This window comes from Eschrichtius robustus, chromosome 6 (genome assembly GCF_028021215.1).
Source record: "Eschrichtius robustus isolate mEscRob2 chromosome 6, mEscRob2.pri, whole genome shotgun sequence".
NCBI classification, from domain to species: domain Eukaryota; kingdom Metazoa; phylum Chordata; class Mammalia; order Artiodactyla; family Eschrichtiidae; genus Eschrichtius; species Eschrichtius robustus.
Window position 1 is genome coordinate 98646306 of NC_090829.1, and position 21633 is coordinate 98667938.

At 39.0% G+C, this 21633-nt stretch overlaps 2 protein-coding genes across 4 annotated transcripts in view; one reads left to right on the top strand and one right to left on the bottom strand.

Annotated features, from left to right (window-relative positions):
- LNP1 (leukemia NUP98 fusion partner 1) overlaps nt 1–3428 on the bottom strand; it is a 37023-nt gene extending 33595 nt beyond the window's left edge. For all 3 annotated transcript variants that reach the window (XM_068546852.1, XM_068546854.1, XM_068546850.1), the window contains exon 1: nt 3074–3428. The gene's annotated coding sequence lies outside the window, so the exon portion shown is untranslated. The remainder of the gene's footprint in view (nt 1–3073) is intronic.
- Nucleotides 3429–3883: 455 nt separating this feature from the next.
- TOMM70 (translocase of outer mitochondrial membrane 70) overlaps nt 3884–21633 on the top strand; it is a 49732-nt gene continuing 31982 nt past the window's right edge. The window contains exons 1-3 of the mRNA XM_068546849.1: nt 3884–4425; nt 18529–18702; nt 20942–21068. Coding sequence (XP_068402950.1) covers nt 4099–4425; nt 18529–18702; nt 20942–21068 — 628 coding nt within the window. The 5' untranslated portion in view covers nt 3884–4098. The remainder of the gene's footprint in view (nt 4426–18528; nt 18703–20941; nt 21069–21633) is intronic.

Below are 21633 nucleotides of genomic sequence, written 5' to 3' on the forward strand. Positions count from 1 at the left end.
AGGAGCTGGTGAGCCACAACTAAGGAGCCTGCCTGCTGCAACTAAGACCTGGCGCAACCAAATAAAGAAAGAAAGAAAAAAGGAATGAAATTGGAGTTATGCTTTGGGAAGAATAATCTAGTATCAAGCTGCAAAGTGACACACAGAAGAGAGGCACTACAGGTGGGGAAGCTAATACAGCATTCAGGAAAGATGAAGGAAATGGAAAAAAGAGAGAAAAGAAGGGAAGAAACTATTTATTGAGCACCTACTATGTGTCAGACACGCTTTTAAGTGTTTTCACATATTTGAACTGGGAAGTGGCAGGGGGCATGAAAAGGAAGAAAAATATTAAAAAGATATTACAAAGAATCATCAAGACTTCACAGCTGATTTTGTGTTTATGTATGTGTATACTGGTACATTTACTCGTACTTGAGTAGATACAGTTGGAAAAAAGAAAGGTTCAAAAAGGTCTAAGGTTTCAAGTATGGGTAACCAGCAAGGTAATACTGGTATCATGAGAAAAAAGGATTATACAAAGGAAGAGAATGAGGAGGGAGGACAATGTGTTATATTTTTTTAAAATGAGGCATCCAGGCAAAACTGCTCAATAAACAGTAGGAAATTACAGGGCTACAGGTGAAAAGATAAGTCATACCAGGAGATGTGAAGATAGAGATTATCTTCAGAGATATGGTACCTGAAACAGTGAGATGTACTTTGGTTACAAATGAAGAGAATGAAGAGAATGAAGAGAAAGAAGAGGATATATTTTTATGGATTCTCATACTTGAGGAAGATCTAGAGGTGCGCTGTCCAGTATGGTAGCCATTAGCCACATGAAGGGACTTAAATCAATCTAAATTAAAATGAAAAATTTAGTTAGTCATACTAGCTATATTTCAAGTGGCTACCATATTGAATATCAGAGTTATAAAACATTTCCAACATCACAGAAAGTTCTATTGGACAGTATGTACCTAGAGATTCATCAGAGTAGCAGAAAGAGGAGAATTTAGTCTCCTGAAAGCCATTCAAGTACAGAATGACCCATGGTATTAAGTGCTCCAATAAAAGCATATGAAAGCCTAAAACAAACAATAACTTGTGACTCTTAAAGCAGTTTCAGACTAGTAAAAAAGTTAGAAACTAGATTATAAGAGATTTTGGATGAAATTGGTGATAAATAGGTAGAGGTAACAAGTATAAACAATTCTTTCAAGTAACTTTTCAGTGAAGAAAAACAGAAAGAATGTAAACCTAAGGAAGAACTGAAAGAGAATCAAGCTGTGTATGTATGTGCCTAAGATAAGCATGTTTGTGGGCTCATTGGAAGGCTTGGCTACCAATCAACCAACCAGCTATCCACTAACTCTATCAATCAAAAAAGGCTTTGATGTAGCGATGACAATTGAGGGGATAGAATCATACAATTTTAAAGCTATGAGAAGCTTTAGGAATCATCTAATCTACTGGTCACATTATATAGAAAGCAGGTGCCCAGTCACACCCACAGCTTAGTAGTATTAAAAGCTAGAATAAGAACTCAGGTGTTCTGCATCCTAGGCCATTAGATGTTCAGCCTCATTCAAATGCCTCCTAAGACACAGACCAGAGAAGTGAAGAAAGCTTCTTCTATTGAGTTCCATTAATCTAGCAAGAAAATATCTATGTTCACATATATAAAACTTCAATTTAAAAAAAAAAGAGAATTTTTTAACTTCTCTCCTTTAAAATTTAGAAAAACAGAACTAAGCATTGAGTGCCTACCATTTTGTAACAAACATTACACTAAAAAGACCTTAAATATCACCTAATTAAATCTTTAATATAACCTGTTTTCAGTAATTCACAGCTTAGAAATTTATGCATCAGGTCAGTGAGGTTACAGAGGTAGTGACACTTTTACTCAGTTCTATACTATAATCAATTAGGAAATGGTGGAGAAAATGGGAGAAAAAAGATGAATAGCCTAGGGAATGGAAATTAGATGTTTAACACAGTATAAAAGTAACAAGGACAAATTCATATACATGCCAATCTTAAAAATAAAACCAAAGAAAACCAACCCTTTAGATAAATAATTGCTAATTAAACAAAATGTTTCAAGGAACTCTAACATTGCCTTTGGAGGGAACTGGGTGGCTGGGAACAGGGTTTTAAGGAGACTTTTCGCAGTAACTTTTGAATTTTAACAATAACAATCTATTACCTCTTCCAATAAATAAAGTTTCTTTTAAAAACTTTATATGTTTCAGTTCCTACCGGTAGTTTGTAATTACTAGCATTCTACAATCCCCTGAGGCTGCAGAAAAATTGAAATTTCAAGAAAGAAAAATCCTAACTCTGTTCTGAAAAGGCAAGGGAAAAATTACATTAAGAATAGAAGACTTGCCTTTGGGGGTTGGGAATCAGGAAGGGAGAGGTCATTGCCTGCAACAATCACTATTTGATCAAACCAATTCTATTGCTATTATTTTTAGCTCATCTTTTTAGCCTGTTGCTAAGGAACCCTACAGCCCGAAAGCAATTTACTCACAGGAACCCACATGAAGCAAGAGAAAAGCAATGATGCTGAAGCTTTCTAATTAGGCCATTAAGTCTATTTTAGTGCCGTTTAATAAATTATCTCCTCTCGATTTTTATGCACCGCTATAGTGATGTTGAAAATCCTCTGTTGTACCCAAAAGCAAAATCATCATAAATTTTTAATGTGAGGGTCTGCAAATCAGTATATCTGAAATGGGGAGCCATAGTTCTGGATTCTGATTTTCTATTAATACTTGTCTTTTATTCTTGATAATACTAAACAATTTCTTGTTTAGTATTTTCTATCAAGAATTCTAAACAATTTCTTGCAAGGGAAATTTTTGTATTTTAAGAGGTATGGTGCAGAACATGAGGAAAGGATTTGACAAAGCTATTAGAGACATAAAAGCTATGAATTGAAATTTCTACTTGGGATGTGGCAAGAGGGCTGAGACATCTAGTGCAAAACGGCATGACAGTGGGCGGAACAGAGCACTGGCGAGGCCGCGGATATTCCAGGAAAAGAGGTGTCAAGCGAATCCGGTATGACACAAATACGTACAGGAAATGTGGGAACTCTAGGTCTTCGCATTTCTACCCACTCAGTTCGAGAACCTCATAACAACACACAGACGTCATCGCTTTCGTAATTGGTGCAGACGGTGAGTCGCAGGGACGCCGTTCAAGCCGTTTCAACTGGAGCCAACCTGTATTTGCCCGTTTCCACCGAGCCTGATTTGTGCCACCTGCTGTTGCCCCCAATAACCTCAAATTCGTCCAAACTAAAATCTGGCCATGGTAGAGCTAAGAAGATCGGTGATACAGCGCGCTATCTTCAGCTTTTGGCTCTTTCCTCCCATATTTTTAAAAGTCCTTCCAATCCGTTGGTTTCCGAGGACACAGGGACAGACAACGGAGCTAAACACCGCCAGGCTCTAAATGGCGTCAACGTGGCAGTAACGAGAAAACGAGGGGTCCAAATTCCACCAATAAATGACGCAGCTCGGCCTATGCCCCGCCCACCACTCCTGCCAGCCAATAATCTTCACAACTCTTCTGCTACTCCCGCCCATTCTTAGCGCAGTTTCAGAGCTTCTTCCCCTCTTGCTCTGCTCCCCCGAGCACCAAAAACCCGCTGTATGTGCGCCCCTCTTCCACTTCGCTATACCAGAGAGCCTTCTGCCCTTCTTTATTGAAGGTGTAGGGAACGGCATCGGCTACCACCCGAGGCCCAAGATCCCAGAAGCTAGTCTCACAAACAGCAGCGGAACGAAAGAAAACAAAAAGGGCTGCCTGGGACTTTCACCGCACGCCCAGTTTACCTTGACCCGGAAGTGATTCACCACTCCTCCTCCCTTCCCACTCTTCCCTCCCTGGTTGAGAAGGGAAGAGGACGGCCAGGTCTGGCCCGGCATGCCTTGGGCTTCCGGTGACCTCTGGCCTTTTTCTGTCGTCCGCTCTTGCTGCCTAGCGTGCTTGTTCGCTCACTGCTTTCCGTCCTTGCCTCCCTCCCGTTTTTCTTCGCACGCTGCCTGGTGACTGTGGCGCCCGTGAACAGCAAGGAGGAGGTGGCGGAGGACAGTCGTCATGGCCGCCTCTAAGCCTGTGGAGGCGGCGGTGGTCGCAGCCACTGTTCCCGGCTCCGGGAGTGGGGTGGGCGGCGGCAGTGCGACTGCGGGCCCGGGCACCGGGGGCCTGCCGCGATGGCAGCTGGCGCTGGCGGTCGGGGCGCCCCTGCTGCTGGGCGCGGGTGCCATGTACCTGTGGAGCCGGCAGCGGCGGCGCCGGGACACCGGGGGCCGAGGCGACGCCAGCGGCCTGAAGCGCAACAGTGAACGGAAGACCCCGGAGGGCAGGGCCAGTCCGGCCCCGGGCAGCGGACACCCCGAGGGCCCCGGTACTCACCTGGAAATGGTGAGAAGCAGCTCCGAGCCCTGGAGGTAGAACCCGGCGTGTGCAGCCTTTCCTTGACGGGTTGTGCCCGTCAGGGGGCTTCCCATCAGACGGAAGCTGCCAACAGGCAGCGCATGGGTTTAGGGAAACTCAGTTCTGGCTGCCTTTATAGGGAATGGAGTAGCCCGAGGGCACAGGTTAGCAACATTCGTTGAGAGCTTCCTTTTGGTTTCAGAAAAATACTTGCTTTTCTTCTCAGTGACACAGCATTTACCCTTAGCGTTGTGGGTACGGGGACATTTGCAAATGTGATGATTGTATTTAACTAACTAATGAAGGAGGCCAAATTCCCTTAACTATTGGTACGTTGTGATATGAATTGCCTTGGTCATGTCTAAGGCCTAGGATTTAATTAGTAATAATCTTTTAATAACAAGCGAATCCCCTTTTTTGAAGTATTTTAGGGTTGGGGATAGGTAAATACAGTGACTGTTGGTTGACAAGAGTAAAATGGTGTTCAGTGGCATTTATTTCATCTGTGGGCATGAGTTCTTAAACTTTTGGGGTAGAAGCATCTTAAATTCATTTTTTAATTTTACCTGGAAATTTACATGACCAAGCCTGACATACGGTTAAGCCAGGCGTCGGAGTGTCTGGTGAATTAACTGCTTTGTATGGCTTTATTGAACTATTAAATCCTTCTGGTATCTGACAGCTGTGGGGGGAATTGGCCTGGCTGCATTTAACAATACTGGGGTGAGATAACGTGAGGTGGAGGATTGTATCTGAGTCTGAGATTGTACAATGGCGGTTACGGAGTAAATCAGAGTTCACAGTAACCTATGGTCAAAAAACTCCCAATTATATACATTTGCAAGTTATTTCCACATTATACTATTCAGACTGAAGACATGTTTTTACTAAGTAGTCAAATTAATTTTAAAGGAAGTTCTGATGTGGAAGCAAACTACCTTAGTTTAGTGCATCCTATATATCTGGCGTTGTGCTAGGCCCTGAGAGAGCCAAATAGTCTTTCTAATAGGAGAGTAAGATACTGCTTTAAAAAAAAAAAATACAAAAAAGATGCAGTACAAGTATGCTGGAAGAACCCAAGGACTGTGAGAACCAGGAGAAGTGTGCTTTATATTGGGCTCTCCAGCATGGTTACCTTGAGAAAGTCATTTTATCTCTTCGACGTTAGTGTCATCCCTGTAGAATAAGAGAATTAAAATATTGGATCTCTTATATTTCTTCCAGCCCTAAAAATTGGTGATTCTGAGTGCTGTTAATGAGAGTGGTAATCAAGGTGATTCTTTGAATTTGTCATCATTTGTCTTGTTTTCATATTTCTGAAATTCTCTGGTCATTTCCTATTTCATTAGCTTATTTTAATCACAGAAGAATAATAGGTGAATGAAAAATACATAAAAGTTCTCTGTTTTATAATAATCACCAAAAATAAAGATAACTTCTATAAAAGAAACAAGGCTTTGATATTTCATTGCAGTTTCAAATACTACCCCACCTCACCTCTTTGGTATTTGATAGAATTCAGCAAACTTTCAGATTTTAGATTTCCTTAAATCCCATTTTCAGCTTTTCAGCATTGTCTAGGTCAACACTGTGATAATTTTTAAATTTCATGGTGTATTGTAGTTTTATCAGAACATTTTTTTTTAAATTTATTTATTTATGGTTGTGTTGGGTCTTCGTTTCTGTGCGAGGGCTTTCTCTAGTTGTGGCAAGCGGGGGCCACTCTTCATCGCGGTGCGCGGGCCTCTCACTATCGCGGCCTCTCTCGTTGCGGAGCACAGGCTCCAGACGCGCAGGCTCGGTAATTATGGCTCACGGGCCCAGTTGCTCCGCGGCATGTGGGATCTTCCCAGACCAGGGCTCGAACCCGTGTCCCCTGAATTGGCAGGCAGACTCTCAACCACTGTGCCACCAGGGAAGCCCAGAACATATTTTTAATTCACCTGACTGCCGCTAAAAATTAGACTTTAACATTGACTTCTTTGTATAACTTGAACTGCTTTAAAATGATTCCTTTTGCCCCAAAATAAAACTGAGCAGAACACTTGCATATACTCTTCTTGTGGAATTTGTGGGGTGGTACCTGTAGTCTTGCTTTGAGTTACTAGATGATACTTGAGTAAAGCAGCAGTAAGAATGTCTTTGCCGTTTTTTTAATGGAAATTTGTATTTTAGCTGATGGTGACCAAAAAATACTGAAAGACTGTTTTTTGTCTTTTTTATAGTCTAGCCCTCAGAGTTATTATTAGACTACCTAAATATAACTGACCACAAATTGTAATTTATTATTATCTGTGGTTGGAGAAATTGCTTTATATTTGAATAGCACCTTTAAATTGTCAACCTCGGTGGGTTTTGTAAACAAGAAAGCATTTGTTTGAACTGATGGAAAAACTGGCAGAATCCTGATGCTCTGACTGTTCTTTCTCCACCTGAGCAATAGCTGTAATTTTTAAGGCAATGAAGGAATGGACAAATATTGTCAGTTCAGGGTTCAATATCAGTGAATAAAGTGGAAAATCAGTGGTTATTGTCTGTTGGCTTATGTTTGCCTTAATGTAAAAATGAACTAATAAAATAACTGGGCTTCTGTCTGTTGGGTTTGAGATACTCACGTGCAAGCAGGCTATATCAAATTATTTTTTTTTTCTGGGATAGCATATACTTGTAAAGCAAAAGCAAAAATTCATATTTTTGTTTAATTAATGGGGATTTTAGGATTTCACCAGAGAAAGGCGTCTAATCACAGTTGATAGTGTGTGAGATAGAGGTAAAGTATTAAATCATATTCCACTTTGGGCCATTATAAAATCTACCATGATGTGCCATTTTGCTTCAGTAATTTATTTTGAAAACTTGAGAATTACAGATTTTACAAAGTTGGTAAGGTTCTTTGCCAATCATCTAATCCACAGGACTTCTCAGACTTTGGGCCAGAGTTATCACAGGGGAGCATCATGCCCACATATTCACCAAGCATGGTATCTGGTTGCACAAATGTCTTAGGTATTTCTTTTTTCAAGTAACCTGTGATTTTTTTATTCTAATACATTTATTTATTTTTGGCTGCATTGGGTCTTAGTTGCTGCGCGTGGGCTCTCTCCAGTTGCGGCGAGCGGGGGCTACTCTTCGTTGCGGTGCGCGGGCTTCTCACTGCGCTGGCTTCTCTTGTTACGGAGCACAGGTTCTAGGCACCTGGGCTTCAGTAGTTGTGGCACACGGGCTCAGCTGTGGCTCATGGGCTCTAGAGTGCAAGCTCAGTAGTTGTGGCACACGGGCTTAGTTGCTCCACGACATGTGGGATCTTCCCGGACCAGGGCTCGAACCCATGTCCCCTGCATTGACAGGCAGATTCTTAACCACTGCGCCACCAGGGAAGTCCCTGTGATTTTTTTTTCTAATGTGCATGTATTTATTATTGACTTCATAGTAGTGTTTTATCCAATTGTTTTTAATTTGATGATTTTAAAAAGCAGTTATTCTAGTGTTCAAGTTTTTTCAATATTACGCAGGAGTTAACCCAACAGGAAATGTTTAGGAGCCACTAATCTAAGTCAGTCCTTTAGAATAGGAAGGGAGAGATGTACCTAAACATTTTAATAAAGGGGTCAAAAACTGAGTAACCTGCTGTTATCAGTCATGGTTGAAATGAAATAATTCTTCCCCCTCAATGATCTGTTTCTAATCTTTTTTTTTTTTTTAAATCAGGGTCACTAGTGACATTCTTATATAATTAAGTCTAGAGAACACCTTTCAGTCTTTATCTTACTTGATGCTTTGCAATGTTTCACATTGTCTTCTCTTAATTTCATAATTTTTCCTTTGGCTTCTGAGACACTATGTTCTCCTGATTTTCTTTGCTTTTCTTAAAACTTCCTGATACCTCTCTTTGCTGATTCCTCTCAGTCTCCTTTCCAGGCTCTTTTCTCTGCCTCCTTTGGTGACCTTCATGGTTCTGTCATAGGCATTCTTATATTCCATACCTTCACTGGATGCTTGCTTGCCCTCCAGAAGCTTCACTTAACACTTATATACTGATGGCCCCCTAATTTCTTGTTTATAGCCCAGACCTCTCAAAAGGCCCAGATTTAAAGGAAATCTTCACCTCATTACCTTACAAGTGTTTCACACCAGACTCCTGTTTCTCCTGAGACTATTCCTTATCATTTAATGCGTGTCATCTAACTAGTTTCCCAAGCCAGAAACTTGGATATCATCCCTAACTTTCTATTCTTTCCATGTTCTCCACATCCAATCTAGAAACATGTCCAGAAAATTCTACTTCTTAAATATCTGACTACTCCTCCATTCCCACTGCTATTTCTTGACTGAATAACTGATATTCTCATTAGTGTCTTCCTCCAATCCATTTTGTCAGTACTAGAGTAAATCTTAACAGTCCCATGCTTAGAACTGTTAAGTGGTCTGTTCATTGCTCACCAAGATAAAGTTCAAATTCATCATGATTTAAGACCCTCTGTGATCTTGATCCTGCTTACGTGTTGTCTTCATCTCTTGCCACTTCTTGTTTCTTGCCTTTGGATGTTCTGTAACAATGCCCACCCAGTACCCCTACCTTCTCATCCTTCAAGTCACAACATGTAAGTCATTTCACCTTTTCTGAAACTCTTCTACCTAAGCATACCGTTATGTGATTACATAACACTGAATTTTTCTCTTCCACAGCACTTACCATATGGTACTAGAGTCATTTATTCATGTCTTTCCTACTAAACTCGACTCTGTGAAGGCTGGTACTGGCTCTATCTTTCTCACCATTTTTCAGAACTTGGCACAGAGCAGGTGTTGAGTGAATGAACTGATGAAGCTTCATTATTTGACATTTTTAAAAAATTCCCACAAACTGAATATTTTTTCAAAACTTCCAGCTTTTCATTTGTATTCTACCAGTTTATCCTAGAAATTGGTTTACCAGTCATAAACCTCATTTAGGCATTCCTTTTATAAATCACGTGATTTTGTATGAACTACAACCATAATCCTGCAGAAGCAGCATTCTTTTTTTTTTTTTATAAATTTATTTATTGTATTTATTTTTGGCTGCGTTGGGTCTTTGTTGTGGTGCGGTGGCTTCTCGTTGCGGAGCACGGGCTCTAGGCACACAAGCTTCAGTAGTTGCGGCGCACGGGCTCAGTAGTTGTGGCTCTCGGGCTCTAGAGCGCAGGCTCAACAGTTGTGGTGCACGGGCTTAGTTGCTCTGTGGCATGTGGGATCTTCCCGGACCAGGGCTTGAACCCGTGTCCCTTGCATTGGCAGGCGGATTCTAAATGACTGTGCCACCTGGGAAGCCCTGGAAGCAGCATTCTTACAAGTAGGTTCTTCTTAGGTAAAGAGTTCTCTGTGTTACAATTTAGTAGGTGGGGTTGTTGTAGATTTTTAAATTTCAGGATGTAATAGGGAAAGGACTTTCTTATTATCTTAGGTATGTTTTATCCTAGATTTGATTCTTATAAAAGTAACAATTGGTTAATTAAGTACTGAAAGGTTGTTTCTCATGAGGTAAGTGTTCCAGAGTTGATTGCTACTTCTATAAAGTTGGGATCCAAATTTTAAAATATGCCTTTGGAATTTGATAAGTTTAAGGGAATAAAACCATTTAAGAGAAACATTATGGAACCACCTCATGTATATTTTAACTGGATGTGAATGTGTAATTATGGTGATAAGTAATATAGTAGTTCCCTCTTACCCACAGTTTCAGCTTTCTGTAGTTTCAGTTACCCACAGTAAACTGTGGTCTGAAAATATTAAATGGAAAATTCCAGAAATAAACAACTCATAAATTTTAAATTGTGCGCCGTTCTGAGTAGCATTATGAAAACTCACACAGTCCCACTCCATCCTACCCTGGATGTGAATCATCCCTTTGTCCAGCATATCCTGCCCGTTAGTCACTTTGTAGCTATCAGATTGACTCTTGCACTAGTAACCCTTATTTTACTTAATAGCCCAAAGCACAAGAGTAGTGATGCTGGCAATTCAGATATGCTAGAGAGAAGCCATTAAACTACTTCTTTTCAGTGAAAAGGTGAATGTGCTTGACTTAAAGGGAAAAGAAAAATAATCATATGGTGAGGTTGATAAGATCTATGGTAAGAATAGATCTGTTTCTGAACTGTGAAGAAAGAAAGAGAAATCTGTGCTAGTTTTGCTGTCACATTCAAACTGTAAAAGTTACAGCCACAGTGTGTGTTTAGTTAAGATGGAAAAGGCATTAAATTTGTACAATAAGGTATTTTGAGAAAGAGACCACATTCACATAATTTTATTACAGTATATTGTTATAATTGTTCGATTTTATTGTTACTGTTACGGATCTCTTACAGTGCCTGATGTATAAATTAAACTTTATCCTTGATACTTATATATAGGAAAAAATGTATATATAGGTTTCAGTACTATTCACAATTTCAGGCATTCACTGGGAGTCTTCGAATGTATCCCCTATAGATAAAGGGGAGATTACTGTACCTATTTTATTTGCTTACACATGGATTAATGTACCTGATTCTAGCTCATTTCCTTTTAGTGACTATATGTGTGTGATCATCAGAATAATATTTTATAAATACTTGCTAAGAATTTACAGTGATTCCTTATTACCAAATTCTTGTCATTGAAAGCCGTCTGTAACATAGTCATGTTACCATTGCAGGAATTGTTTTAGAGCTCCCTTTCTGGTCTCCTGAATTTCTTCTGTGTCTGTGTGCTGAATAACCCTTTTGGCGTTGTTTTTCCTCCTTGGAGTATTTTCCTGACTGTCCTTTGTTAGTCATTTTGGTTCCAGAGCAGATTGTTCTAAGTAACCTTAACTGAAGTAACCTTGACTGATGATTCAAACCCTGATTGTTTTCTTACTTTGTATTCTAATAAATTTCCGGGGATTGTATCAATACTTTGTTGCTTTGTGTTTAAATGTAACTTGTTTTCCATAGTAGATTTATTTACCTCTGCAGGAGGTGGGGGGCAGGTTCCTAGGTTTTGTCTCTTTGACAAGTTTCAGCAGTGTTTGTTGTAGAGAGAGAAGACATAGTATTTACTATGTTTCTCGTTGTTTCCTTTTAGATTTATTACTTGAGTTATTTGTTCTTAATCCTTATGGTTTACCCACGTAGTTTGTATGTAAGTGTGTGTATATATGCAGTTGCTACTCTTTCAACTAAAAATTTTCTAGTTATTAGCTACACAAGTTTCTAATCACCTAATGTACATTTTCTTAATGTGAATTGGGGTTTCAGTGTTTGATCAGCGGTAGTTCTTTTGAGAGGCTGCAGTTCACTTGTTTCTTGCACTCTCTGGAGTTCCTTCAGGATAAAAACTATCCTGTTGATCGTTGTACAGTGGAGTCACATCAAATGTGCTTTTAACTACGATGAAATCCATTACACTTGCTTGGCAAAAAGCAAAAGACCTAATTATGCTGATGATTCTCTTTGTCCTTTTGCTCTGGGGTCAGTAGTGAGCAAGATATACCTGAATCTTTCCTTTGTTTCAGTTCCAGAGTGTGAGTCTGGATGTGATTCTGATGATAACTCATTCTTCATAAAGTGTGGATGACAATCCACGCAGTATAGAAGTAAAGTTTAGGCAATGTGGAGTCAGATTGCTTGTTTGAATCTTGCCTTGGGCAAGCTTCTTGATCTCTCTGGGCTTCAGTTGCTTTATGTGTAAGATGGGGATAGTAATAGCACCTACCTTGCATTTCCTGTGTGTTACTCTTCCGAAGAATTTTCAAAAGTAATTTTGACAATTGACTTTTGCTTCATGCATTAATGTCAGGATTGTGTACAAGTTTCAGCTCCACATATTTTTTGAATTCACTTAGCAGAATCACATGGAGTTATGGAGTTGACTCTGCTGGACAGTTATTCATTATGAAGAGATGCAACTTATTCAAATCCTGGATGGAAAAAAAGCTAAGTTATCTAATAGATTGTTTTAAATAATACTTTGATTGTGTGACATACTAGGCAGAAGTGAATGTCTTTCTTCTTTTTTATAATTTGTACTCTTACCAGTATTCACAAAGTTTAAATTTATGCCTGTGGAAATTGAATACATAGTACCTAATCTTTTCAAACTGTTTTCTTTTAGGAAGAGATTAGTACTTTTTTTTTTTTTTTAAGAATGTTTTGCTTATTTCTTTTAAATTTTATTTATTTATTTATTTATGGCTGTGTTGGGTCTTCGTTTCTGTGCGAGGGCTTTCTCCAGTTGTGGCAAGTGGGGGCCACTCTTCATCGCGGTGCGCGGGCCTCTCACCATCGCGGCCTTTCTTGTTGCGGAGCACAGGCTCCAGACGCGCAGGCTCAGTAATTGTGGCTCACGGGCCCAACTGCTCCTTGGCTGGCATGTGGGATCTTTCGGGTCCAGGGCTCGAACCCGTGTCCCCTGCATTGGCAAGCGGATTCTTAACCACTGCGCCACCAGGGAAGCCCCGAGATTAGTACTTTTTGAATCCACCAAAGTTACATGTGGGAAGCGGGAGTGGCAGGAGTGGAGTAGCGGGAGTTTGGAGGCTTGTGTATAGGCAATAGCAGTGGGAAGTTACTGGAAGGTTTTAAGCAGGGAATGATATGGTCCAGCTTACTTAAGAAGAGCTTTCAGATCAATCAGAAACTAATTTGTTGTAAGAAAAGTAAGAGAAAGATGCATTTTCACAGAATTTTACTGTAAAATATTATGGAATGTTCGGAACTTTAAAAAAGTTACCAAAACCAAGAGTGATTTCCAGTAACATAATGTCTTGATAGTCTTTTAAATCTCCTTAGTAGCTTTTAGATATGAAAATAGACCACATGAAAAGATAATAGCATTTCAGGGTGTTCCCATTACATTCTAGAGCTGTATGTCTTCATTTCTCATTTATAAAATATGCTTTCAAAACTGTCTTTGGGCTTATTTTCCAACTTCAACCTTTAATTCCAAAAGTTCTTATTATAACTTGAGAAGGTAGACTGAGTGGGGGAGAAAGTGACTGAAAAGCAGTGCAAAGGATTCCTGAGTTGGAATTAAAATCCCTTATAGTATAAAGAATTGGTAGTTGTATATTTTCTAATTTAAACTTTTTTCTCCAGTGCATTTATTTTGATTTCTACCTGGTATTGGCCTCAAAGCTTGTGAAAAAAATGTCTAATTCCTGACACAGCAGAATGCTGGTGTTGATTGATAAGCGGGCATTGTGCTAAGTAGCTTTTTGTCCTAAATTTTACCGGTGGGCCAAAATAATTAGCTTTTCTGTACTGTCCCTGTTGTAATGCCATTCTTTCTGTGCATTTTTGTTAATGAAGGGAAGCAGTTGGACAGAAAGTAATGTGGTGGTGGTGGTGGGGGGGTGCAATGAGCAGAAGGTGTTAGGGAGGTTAACTGAGATATTGTTCTCCCCAAACATGGTTTGGTAGCGCTCTGGAGTGACAGTGGGAGAAAATTTGCAGTTTGGTGATTTGCCTATGTAATTTGATCCTTTTTCACTCAATGTCATAGCATTTTTTTTTTTTTCCAGTAAGGAAAGGAAATTAAGCAGGTTCTGATTTAGGCCTTAGGTGATAAGGAATTTATAATAATTTTTAAAAATTTATTTTATTTATTTTTTTTTGGCTGTGTTGGGTCTTCGTTGCTGCACACGGGCTTTCTCTAGTTGCAGCGAGCAGGGTCTATTCTTCGTTGCAGTGCATGGGCTTCTCATTGCGTGGCTTCTCTTGTTACAGAGCATGGGCTCTAGGTGCGTGAGCTCAGTAGTTGTGGCTCGCGGGCTCAGTAGTTGTGGCTCACGGGCTCTAGAGCACAGGCTCAGTAGTTGTGGCCCATGGGCTTAGTTGCTCCGTGGCATGTGGGATCTTCCCGGACCAGGGCTCAAACCCGTGTCTCCTGCATTGGCAGGTGGATTCTTAACCACTGTGCCACCAGGGAAGCCCCTAGGAATTTATAATACTTTTTAAAGGGAATCTATTGTTAAACTTGACTGAATGGAGGGAAATGGGTAATTGAAAAATTCTCTTGGTTGGTTTTAGGTTGATTTAGACCTTGCTGAATAAAAATTGGAAGTATCCATCTTTCTAAGGAGAGGAAGCCTTGTTTACCTATCCAGTTTTCTCTCTATTCTTTTAACTTGTCTGCCTTCACCATGACTGCTTCTCCTTGAATTCTGTGTGACATCCTGTAGCTTTAAACTTCCAGTAGACAGGAAAGAGTGCATTGCCTGTTTGTGTTAATGAAACAAGGTCATTACTCTGTCCGAAGAACGTTCTTTTTATTTAATCTGCAAATCTTTAGTAAAAATACTAAATAGAATTTCAATATGTTTGTAGCCGAACACACTTCTCACAGGCATTTGACACATTATTTTCTCTATCAACAGTCCCTAGTGTTGTTAGAATGTGTATTAGCTATGTTCTCAATGACTTAGAAACATTGTAAACTTTTTACAAGAAATTGAAATAATGTTTTTCTTGCTTTTGTATTTAACAAAAGTAATTGTTTCACTATTTTGAAGTTTTATTAGGCACACAAAGGTTTGTGGTAATGATGTTTTCTTGGCAGATTGTATCTTTTATCAATAAAACTGCCCACAGAAGTGCTGCATCTGAGGCATGTGATGGTATTTTGTCTCATACTGCCTTTTTGTCTGACACTGCCTTCTCTTTTGCAAGTATTTGCATTCTGTAACGTTTTTTGTTTTTGTTTTTTTAATTTTTTTTAAACTTTGGGTTTATTTATTTATTTATTTTTATGGCTGTGTTGGGTCTTCGTTTCTGTGTGAGGGCTTTCTCTAGTTGCGGCAAGTGGGGGCCATTCTTCATCGTGGTGCACGGGCCTCTCATTATCGTGGCCTCTCTTGTTGTGGAGCACAGGCTCCAGGCGCGCAGGCTCAGTAGTTGTGGCTCACGGGCCCAGTTGCTCCGCGGCATATGGGATCTTCCCAGACCAGGGCTCGAACCCGTATCCTCTGCATTGGCAGGCAGATTCTCAACCACTGCGCCACCAGGGAAGCCCCTGTAACGTTTTTATATTGTTTTTTACATTCTGTAACTTTTACATTCTTTTTTTGACCTGTCATTTTGTTTTAGGTCATGCCTTATAGGTAGCATGTGGTTATTTTTTATTTTAAATAGTTTATTTGGGCTTCCCTGGTGGCTTAATGGTTGAGAATCTGCCTGCCAATGTAGGGGACGTGGGTTCGAGCCCTGGTCCAGGAAGATCCCATATGCCGTGGAGCAACTAAGCCCGCGAGCCACAACTACTGAGCCCGCGTGCCTAGAGCCCATGCTCTGCAACAAGAGAAGCCACTGCAGTGAGAGGCCCACTCACTGCAGCGAAGAGTTAGACCCCGCTCGCCGCAACCAGAGAAAAGCCTGTGCGCGGCAACAAAGACCCAATGCAGCCAAAAATAATAAATAAATAGATAGATAGATAGTTTATTTATAATAGGGAGATTTAACCTATTCACATTTATTGTTATTATTGACATGTTTAATGATTCCTGCCATATGTACTCCACTTTTTTGTTTCTTCCTTTACCCTCTTCTTCCTGCTTTTTGTTTTATTGATCATCTCCCCTGCTTTGGGGTTTATTTTTAGTGGTAAGGAAGTTGTACACCTCTGTTTCTGTTCTTGTGTTCAACCTTAAATGCTAATTTAGCTAGGCATAAGATTTTAAGTTCAAGATAATCTTTCTTCAGGACTTTAAAGTTGTTGCTTCATTGTTTTTAAATACCTAATGTTGGTGACAGTATGACCCCAGTTTGGTTCTTTGTTTCTTTGTAGGTAATCTGGTTTTTTTCTACCTAAAAACTTTAAGGATTTTTACTGTGAAATTTCACCATGATATGTCTAAAAATGTGTGTCATTTTTTTTTCAACTCCAGGAATTTTTCTAATATTTTCTTAAAACACTCCTTTCTATGCCTTTCCTTCTAAAATTCAGATAGATAGATGTTGGAACTTTGGTATTTATACTCCATATCATCTAACTTTTCCTCCAGACTTCTCACCTCCCTGTCCTCTGTTCTTGTTGCATTCTGGCAGATTTCCTTGGCTCTGCCTTCTACTCGTTAATTTGCTCCTCTGTTATGTCCATTCTAATATACAGTCCATCCATTGAGTTTATTGTAATAATCCTTTTTAATTTTCAAGATGTCTAATTGGTGCTCTTTAGAAGCAGCCTTTTTAAAGATGACTGTGGTAACCTCTTATTCCTCTGATGTTAAATTTTCTGTTTGCTTTGTTTATCCCGCTTTCTCAAATACTAGTTTTTTATTTGAATCAGGTGCCTCTCTTTTATGGTATTAATTTTCCTTTATGTTAGCAATTCTTGACAGTATGGTCTCTTGGAAGATAGGCAAGGTATGCTTGTCACTTGTCTCTTGGGTGGAGGGGATCCTCACTCCTTCTGAATGATACAACCCTACTCCAGTCTGACTTCTCTCTCTTAGTGGAGTGGGAGGACTGATGAGGTTGCTTCAAGTGCAGTTTTCCAGCAACTAGAATCCACAACTACATAAGAGAGTCCTAGTTGTCTTCTAGTATGAATGTTTGGTGCTGAGGATTTTTACTGTCAAAGTTTTTGGAAGGTGATTAGGCTATTTACAAGTGGAAGATTTCATATTTATCTGTTACTCTGTTTGTGTTCTAGTTGGCTCCTTTCATCCTCCCACATATTATTTTAAAATGAGCATGTTTCTTCTTGACACTAGCAAACTTAAACTAGCTGTTTTATATTCTGAACTTAAAGTTTCCTACACATCCTTCTTTGCACACTATAAAAAAAAAACAAAAAACAAGAAAAACAAAAAATTATAGCTACATTCAGACTAAAGGAGAAGGGAAACAAAAGGTAAATGGAGGGGGACAGGTAGCAAAGAAGAATGAAGCAAGAGGAAGGGAGAAAAGAGCAGATACAGAAGTTTGCTATCCCATTGTCTCTTTGTGACTGAGATGCCCTGGGCCCCAAGCAACATAGCCTTCCCTGTAAGTTAGTTGTGGGGGTAGCTGCTTCTGCTTTTGCTTTGTCAATGCTTACCTGTTGGAGATATACGGGTTCTTTCGTAATCACGTATTTGTTAAAGTTGAATGATGTTGACAAACAAAGTTTGGGGTGAAGATGTGCCATGAAGCTCTTGGACCTAGTAGCTGGAACCTAGATAACTGGATTTGTCTACAAAGATGCTTCCCAAACGTTGACTGAAGCTTTTGCAACTGTCCTCAGTGGGTATTAACTACCAACTCATGAAGTATGTGAGATGGCTCCTCTAGGAAGCAGATTCTGAGACAAATATAGGAGTCCCCCAAATGTATTTGATTAGCAAACAATAGATTTGGGATAACAATTGTAATGAAGATGGCAAAGTGTTTCTAGTATCTCTTCTACACTGTTGACAAACAGCCTAATAGAAAAACAGCAATACGTGTGAATAAGTGGTTTGCAGAATGAAAAAGTCCAGTGGCCAATAAAGAAACATGAACAGATTTTCAAATTCACTGATAGTGAGGAAAATGTGAATTACAATAATATGTGAACTAGAATTATGTTACACTGGGGTTTTTCAAACTAGGCACTGTTGACATTTTGGATCAAGGTGGTGGTGTGCAGGTTTTGTCCTGTGCATTGTAGAATGTTAGCAGCATTCCTGGTTTCTACCTACTAGATACCAGTCGCACCTCCTCCTGACCCTAGCTGTGATAATCAGAATGTCTCCAGACATTGTGAAAGGTACCCTAGAGGGAAAATCATCCCTGATTGAGAACCACTGTTTTATACTCATTAGACTGGCAAAAATTAAACACAGCTATCATATCTCTTGCTGACAGGAATGGCAGAAAAGTGGTACTTTCAAGCACTACAGCCTTTTCTTGGGAGAAGTCAGTGTTTTTCAAGTTAAAAATATATAAACCTTTTGGCTAAGCAATCCTGTTACTAAGACGCTGTCCCATGACGATATTTATATGACTGACTTGCATTGTGAACAGCCATTCTGCCCTCCCATTTTTTCTTCAGTGTGTCATTTAATCACTGTGATCCGAATCTATTACTGAGTATTGATAAGTTTTTCATAATTGTTTCCTCATATTTCAGAACTCTCTTGATAGAGCCCAAGCAGCCAAGAACAAAGGCAACAAATATTTTAAAGCAGGAAAATATGAACAAGCTATTCAGTGCTATACCGAGGCTATCAGTTTGTGCCCTACAGAGAAGAATGTTGACCTTTCCACGTTTTATCAAAACAGAGCTGCTGCATTTGAGCAGTTGGTATGTATCCTAGGTTGGTTTTTCTGTTTGTTTTGTTTCTCTTTATTTGCATAATGTTTCAGTTAATGCCACTCAAATAAATCTAATAAACATTTTGAAGTTGTTTTGAAATTACAGGATTTTTGTTTGGTTTTTATATCCTTTAATTACATAGCTTTCTAAGAACAAATTTTAGTTTTGCTCATCACATACACAATCCAAAGTTGTATATATCAGATTTTATGAAATTAGATAATATAGAAAGTTAAAGTTTCTGGTGACCCCATCCTCCTCAACAGTTTGAGTTTATTTCTTCAACTTTTGTCCCCATATATGTAATAGTAGCATATGTGGGGGGGGTAGACCAAAAGATGAATTCCTATTACATTGTTTGCAACATATTTTTTCAGTTGCCACTGTATCTTGTACAGCTTCTCATAGCACACACAGATCTATTTCATTCTTTTTAAAGGCTATAAGTAGCTGTTACATGTTTGTATAGTGGAAAACATCTCCCTGTTGATGAACATTTGAATCGCTTCCTATTTTCCCTATTGCATTCAGTGTTGCAGTAAATATTTTTGTAAGTATTTTTTTGCATACTTTCAGGAGAATAAAATTCTAGAAATGGAAACATAAAGAGATAGTATCAATACCTATTCTAATAATAATATATGAACATGTTTGTTTTCCAGTATCTCACTGACTGTGTATTATCAGTCTTAATAATATTTGCCACTCTGGTAGGAGAAAATTTCTCATTGTTTTAATTTGCAATTTTTGAGATGTTGGTGAAGTGGACAATCTTTTTCTATGTTTATTGGGCATTTATATTCTCTGCATTTTTTGTTCAACCAAATTTTATTGACTGTTTCATATATGAAAGGTTACTATAGTAGGAGCTGGGTCTATAAAAGCAAACAATTATGCATAGAACTCAAGGATCGCAAAACAACTATTAAATGACATTTTGATAAATGCTTTGATTCTATAATAGACAAATGAGTGGGGTTGGTGTAACACTCCATGAGTGTTACAAATGGAGGAACAGTGTATGTAATTGCTCTGAGGCAGGCAAGAGTTTGCCATGATTAAAGAAGTATGTATAAAGGATCCTGGGGTATAGAGAGATGAAACTGGAAAGGTAGCAGAGGCCAGATCAGGCAAAGCCTTGCAATGGTAAGAAGGTTGGATTTGATTCTGAGTGTAATGGGAAATATTTAAGGGTTTTAAATAGGGCAGGAACATCATCTAAAATTGTTCTCACTGTTCTGTCAAGAATATATTGGAGGGAGGCAAGAGTGGAGGCAGGGAGACTAAGGAAGGATGTTGTTGTAGTTGCCTAGGTGAGACCTGAAGGAAAGCTGAAGACCAACAGAATTTGCTGTTGTATTGGATGTGAAGCGTGAAGAGAAGCAGGAGTTTTAATAATAGTGGAGTGAAGAAGGAGTGAGTCAGCTGACAGTCGAATTGAGAAATGTCTCTATTTTAGGAGCGTGGTTTGGGTTAAAGAGATAAAGTCTGGAGTCATCTAATTTTAGATGTTATATACTACCCGGACAATAGATGTGATCACCTAAGCGAGAGAAGGGATGAGTCCTTGAGCATTCCAGCATGTAGAAATCAGATAGAGGGGAAGAAGTCAGCTACAGAAATTGGGAAGGAGCAGCCGGTGAGGTAAATGGAAATCAAGTAGAGTGGCAACTCCTTGGAGGTTTGGCAATAAACAGGAGCTAAGAAATGGGATAATAACTGCAGGGAATTATGGAATCAAAGGAGTGTTTTTAAAAGATGGAAAATACTAAAGCAAGTGTTTTTATGCTAATAGGAATGATTCAGTAGAGAAGCAGATTGATGCAGAGGCAGGATAGCTAACAGTGAAGTCCTTGAATTGGGGAGAATGTGGATCCATACCACAAGTGGAAGGTTGGCCTTTGGTGAAGGGGGGTGCTTCCTCAGTTTTAACAGGAGGGGAGGAGGAGATGATATGATCACATAGATGCAGGTAGGTTGTAGATTTGGTGGTAGAAAGATGGCTTAAATATGTCTTTTACCTATTTTTAAAAATTAGGTTGCTAATCTTTATTACAGTTATTTATATGAGCTGTTATAATGTATTGTGGATATTAACTCTTTGTATGAATTGGGAATATTTTTTCTGTGTGGGATTCTTAACACTTGGCCTCCTGAGTTTAGAAAACTGATTTCTGTCAAACAGTGCTTCCTTTAGTGTGACTTTTTTTTAATACTTTCATTACAGCAAAAATGGAAGGAGGTGGCACAAGATTGTACAAAGGCTGTTGAACTTAATCCCAAATATGTGAAAGCTCTCTTTAGGCGTGCAAAAGCCCACGAGAAGCTAGACAATAAGAAGGAATGTTTAGAAGGTGAGGGTATTTTTGTGTTTATGTATGAAAATTACTAAAGGCTTCGTAGTCATTGGTAAATTTATATGAAACTCTGCCTATGAGTAGAGAAATCAATTGTGTTTAAAAGTTTTACTCTTCCCCAATTGAGACTTTGTTTTCTAGTTTAAATTGAGATTGCAGATACTTGAGTACTGTCTCGGTTCCCGACTATGGAATTAAATGATTTAGAGTTTATATACCACACATTTTAAACTTGGCAATTAATGAGCATCAGTGTAATTTCATGAATAAGAAATCAGAAGAGAGGTTTTAGTGAGCGATAGTGTTTCTAAGATTCTACGTATTTTTCAGTTAATATCCTATATAAATATGAAATAATTTTGAGAGGAATCATTAAAGAAAACATTTGTTTTTTGCCCTTGCAATTTTCAAACATTATCTTATACTCAATTAGAAATTATGTAATTGATACAAAGTATCAAGTGAATTTGCCTATTCTCAGTAAATATTATAAATATTCTTTGGCCTGTAATTGGCCATATCTGCTACCAAAACTTCAATTAGGGTATCCGCCACTGGCCTA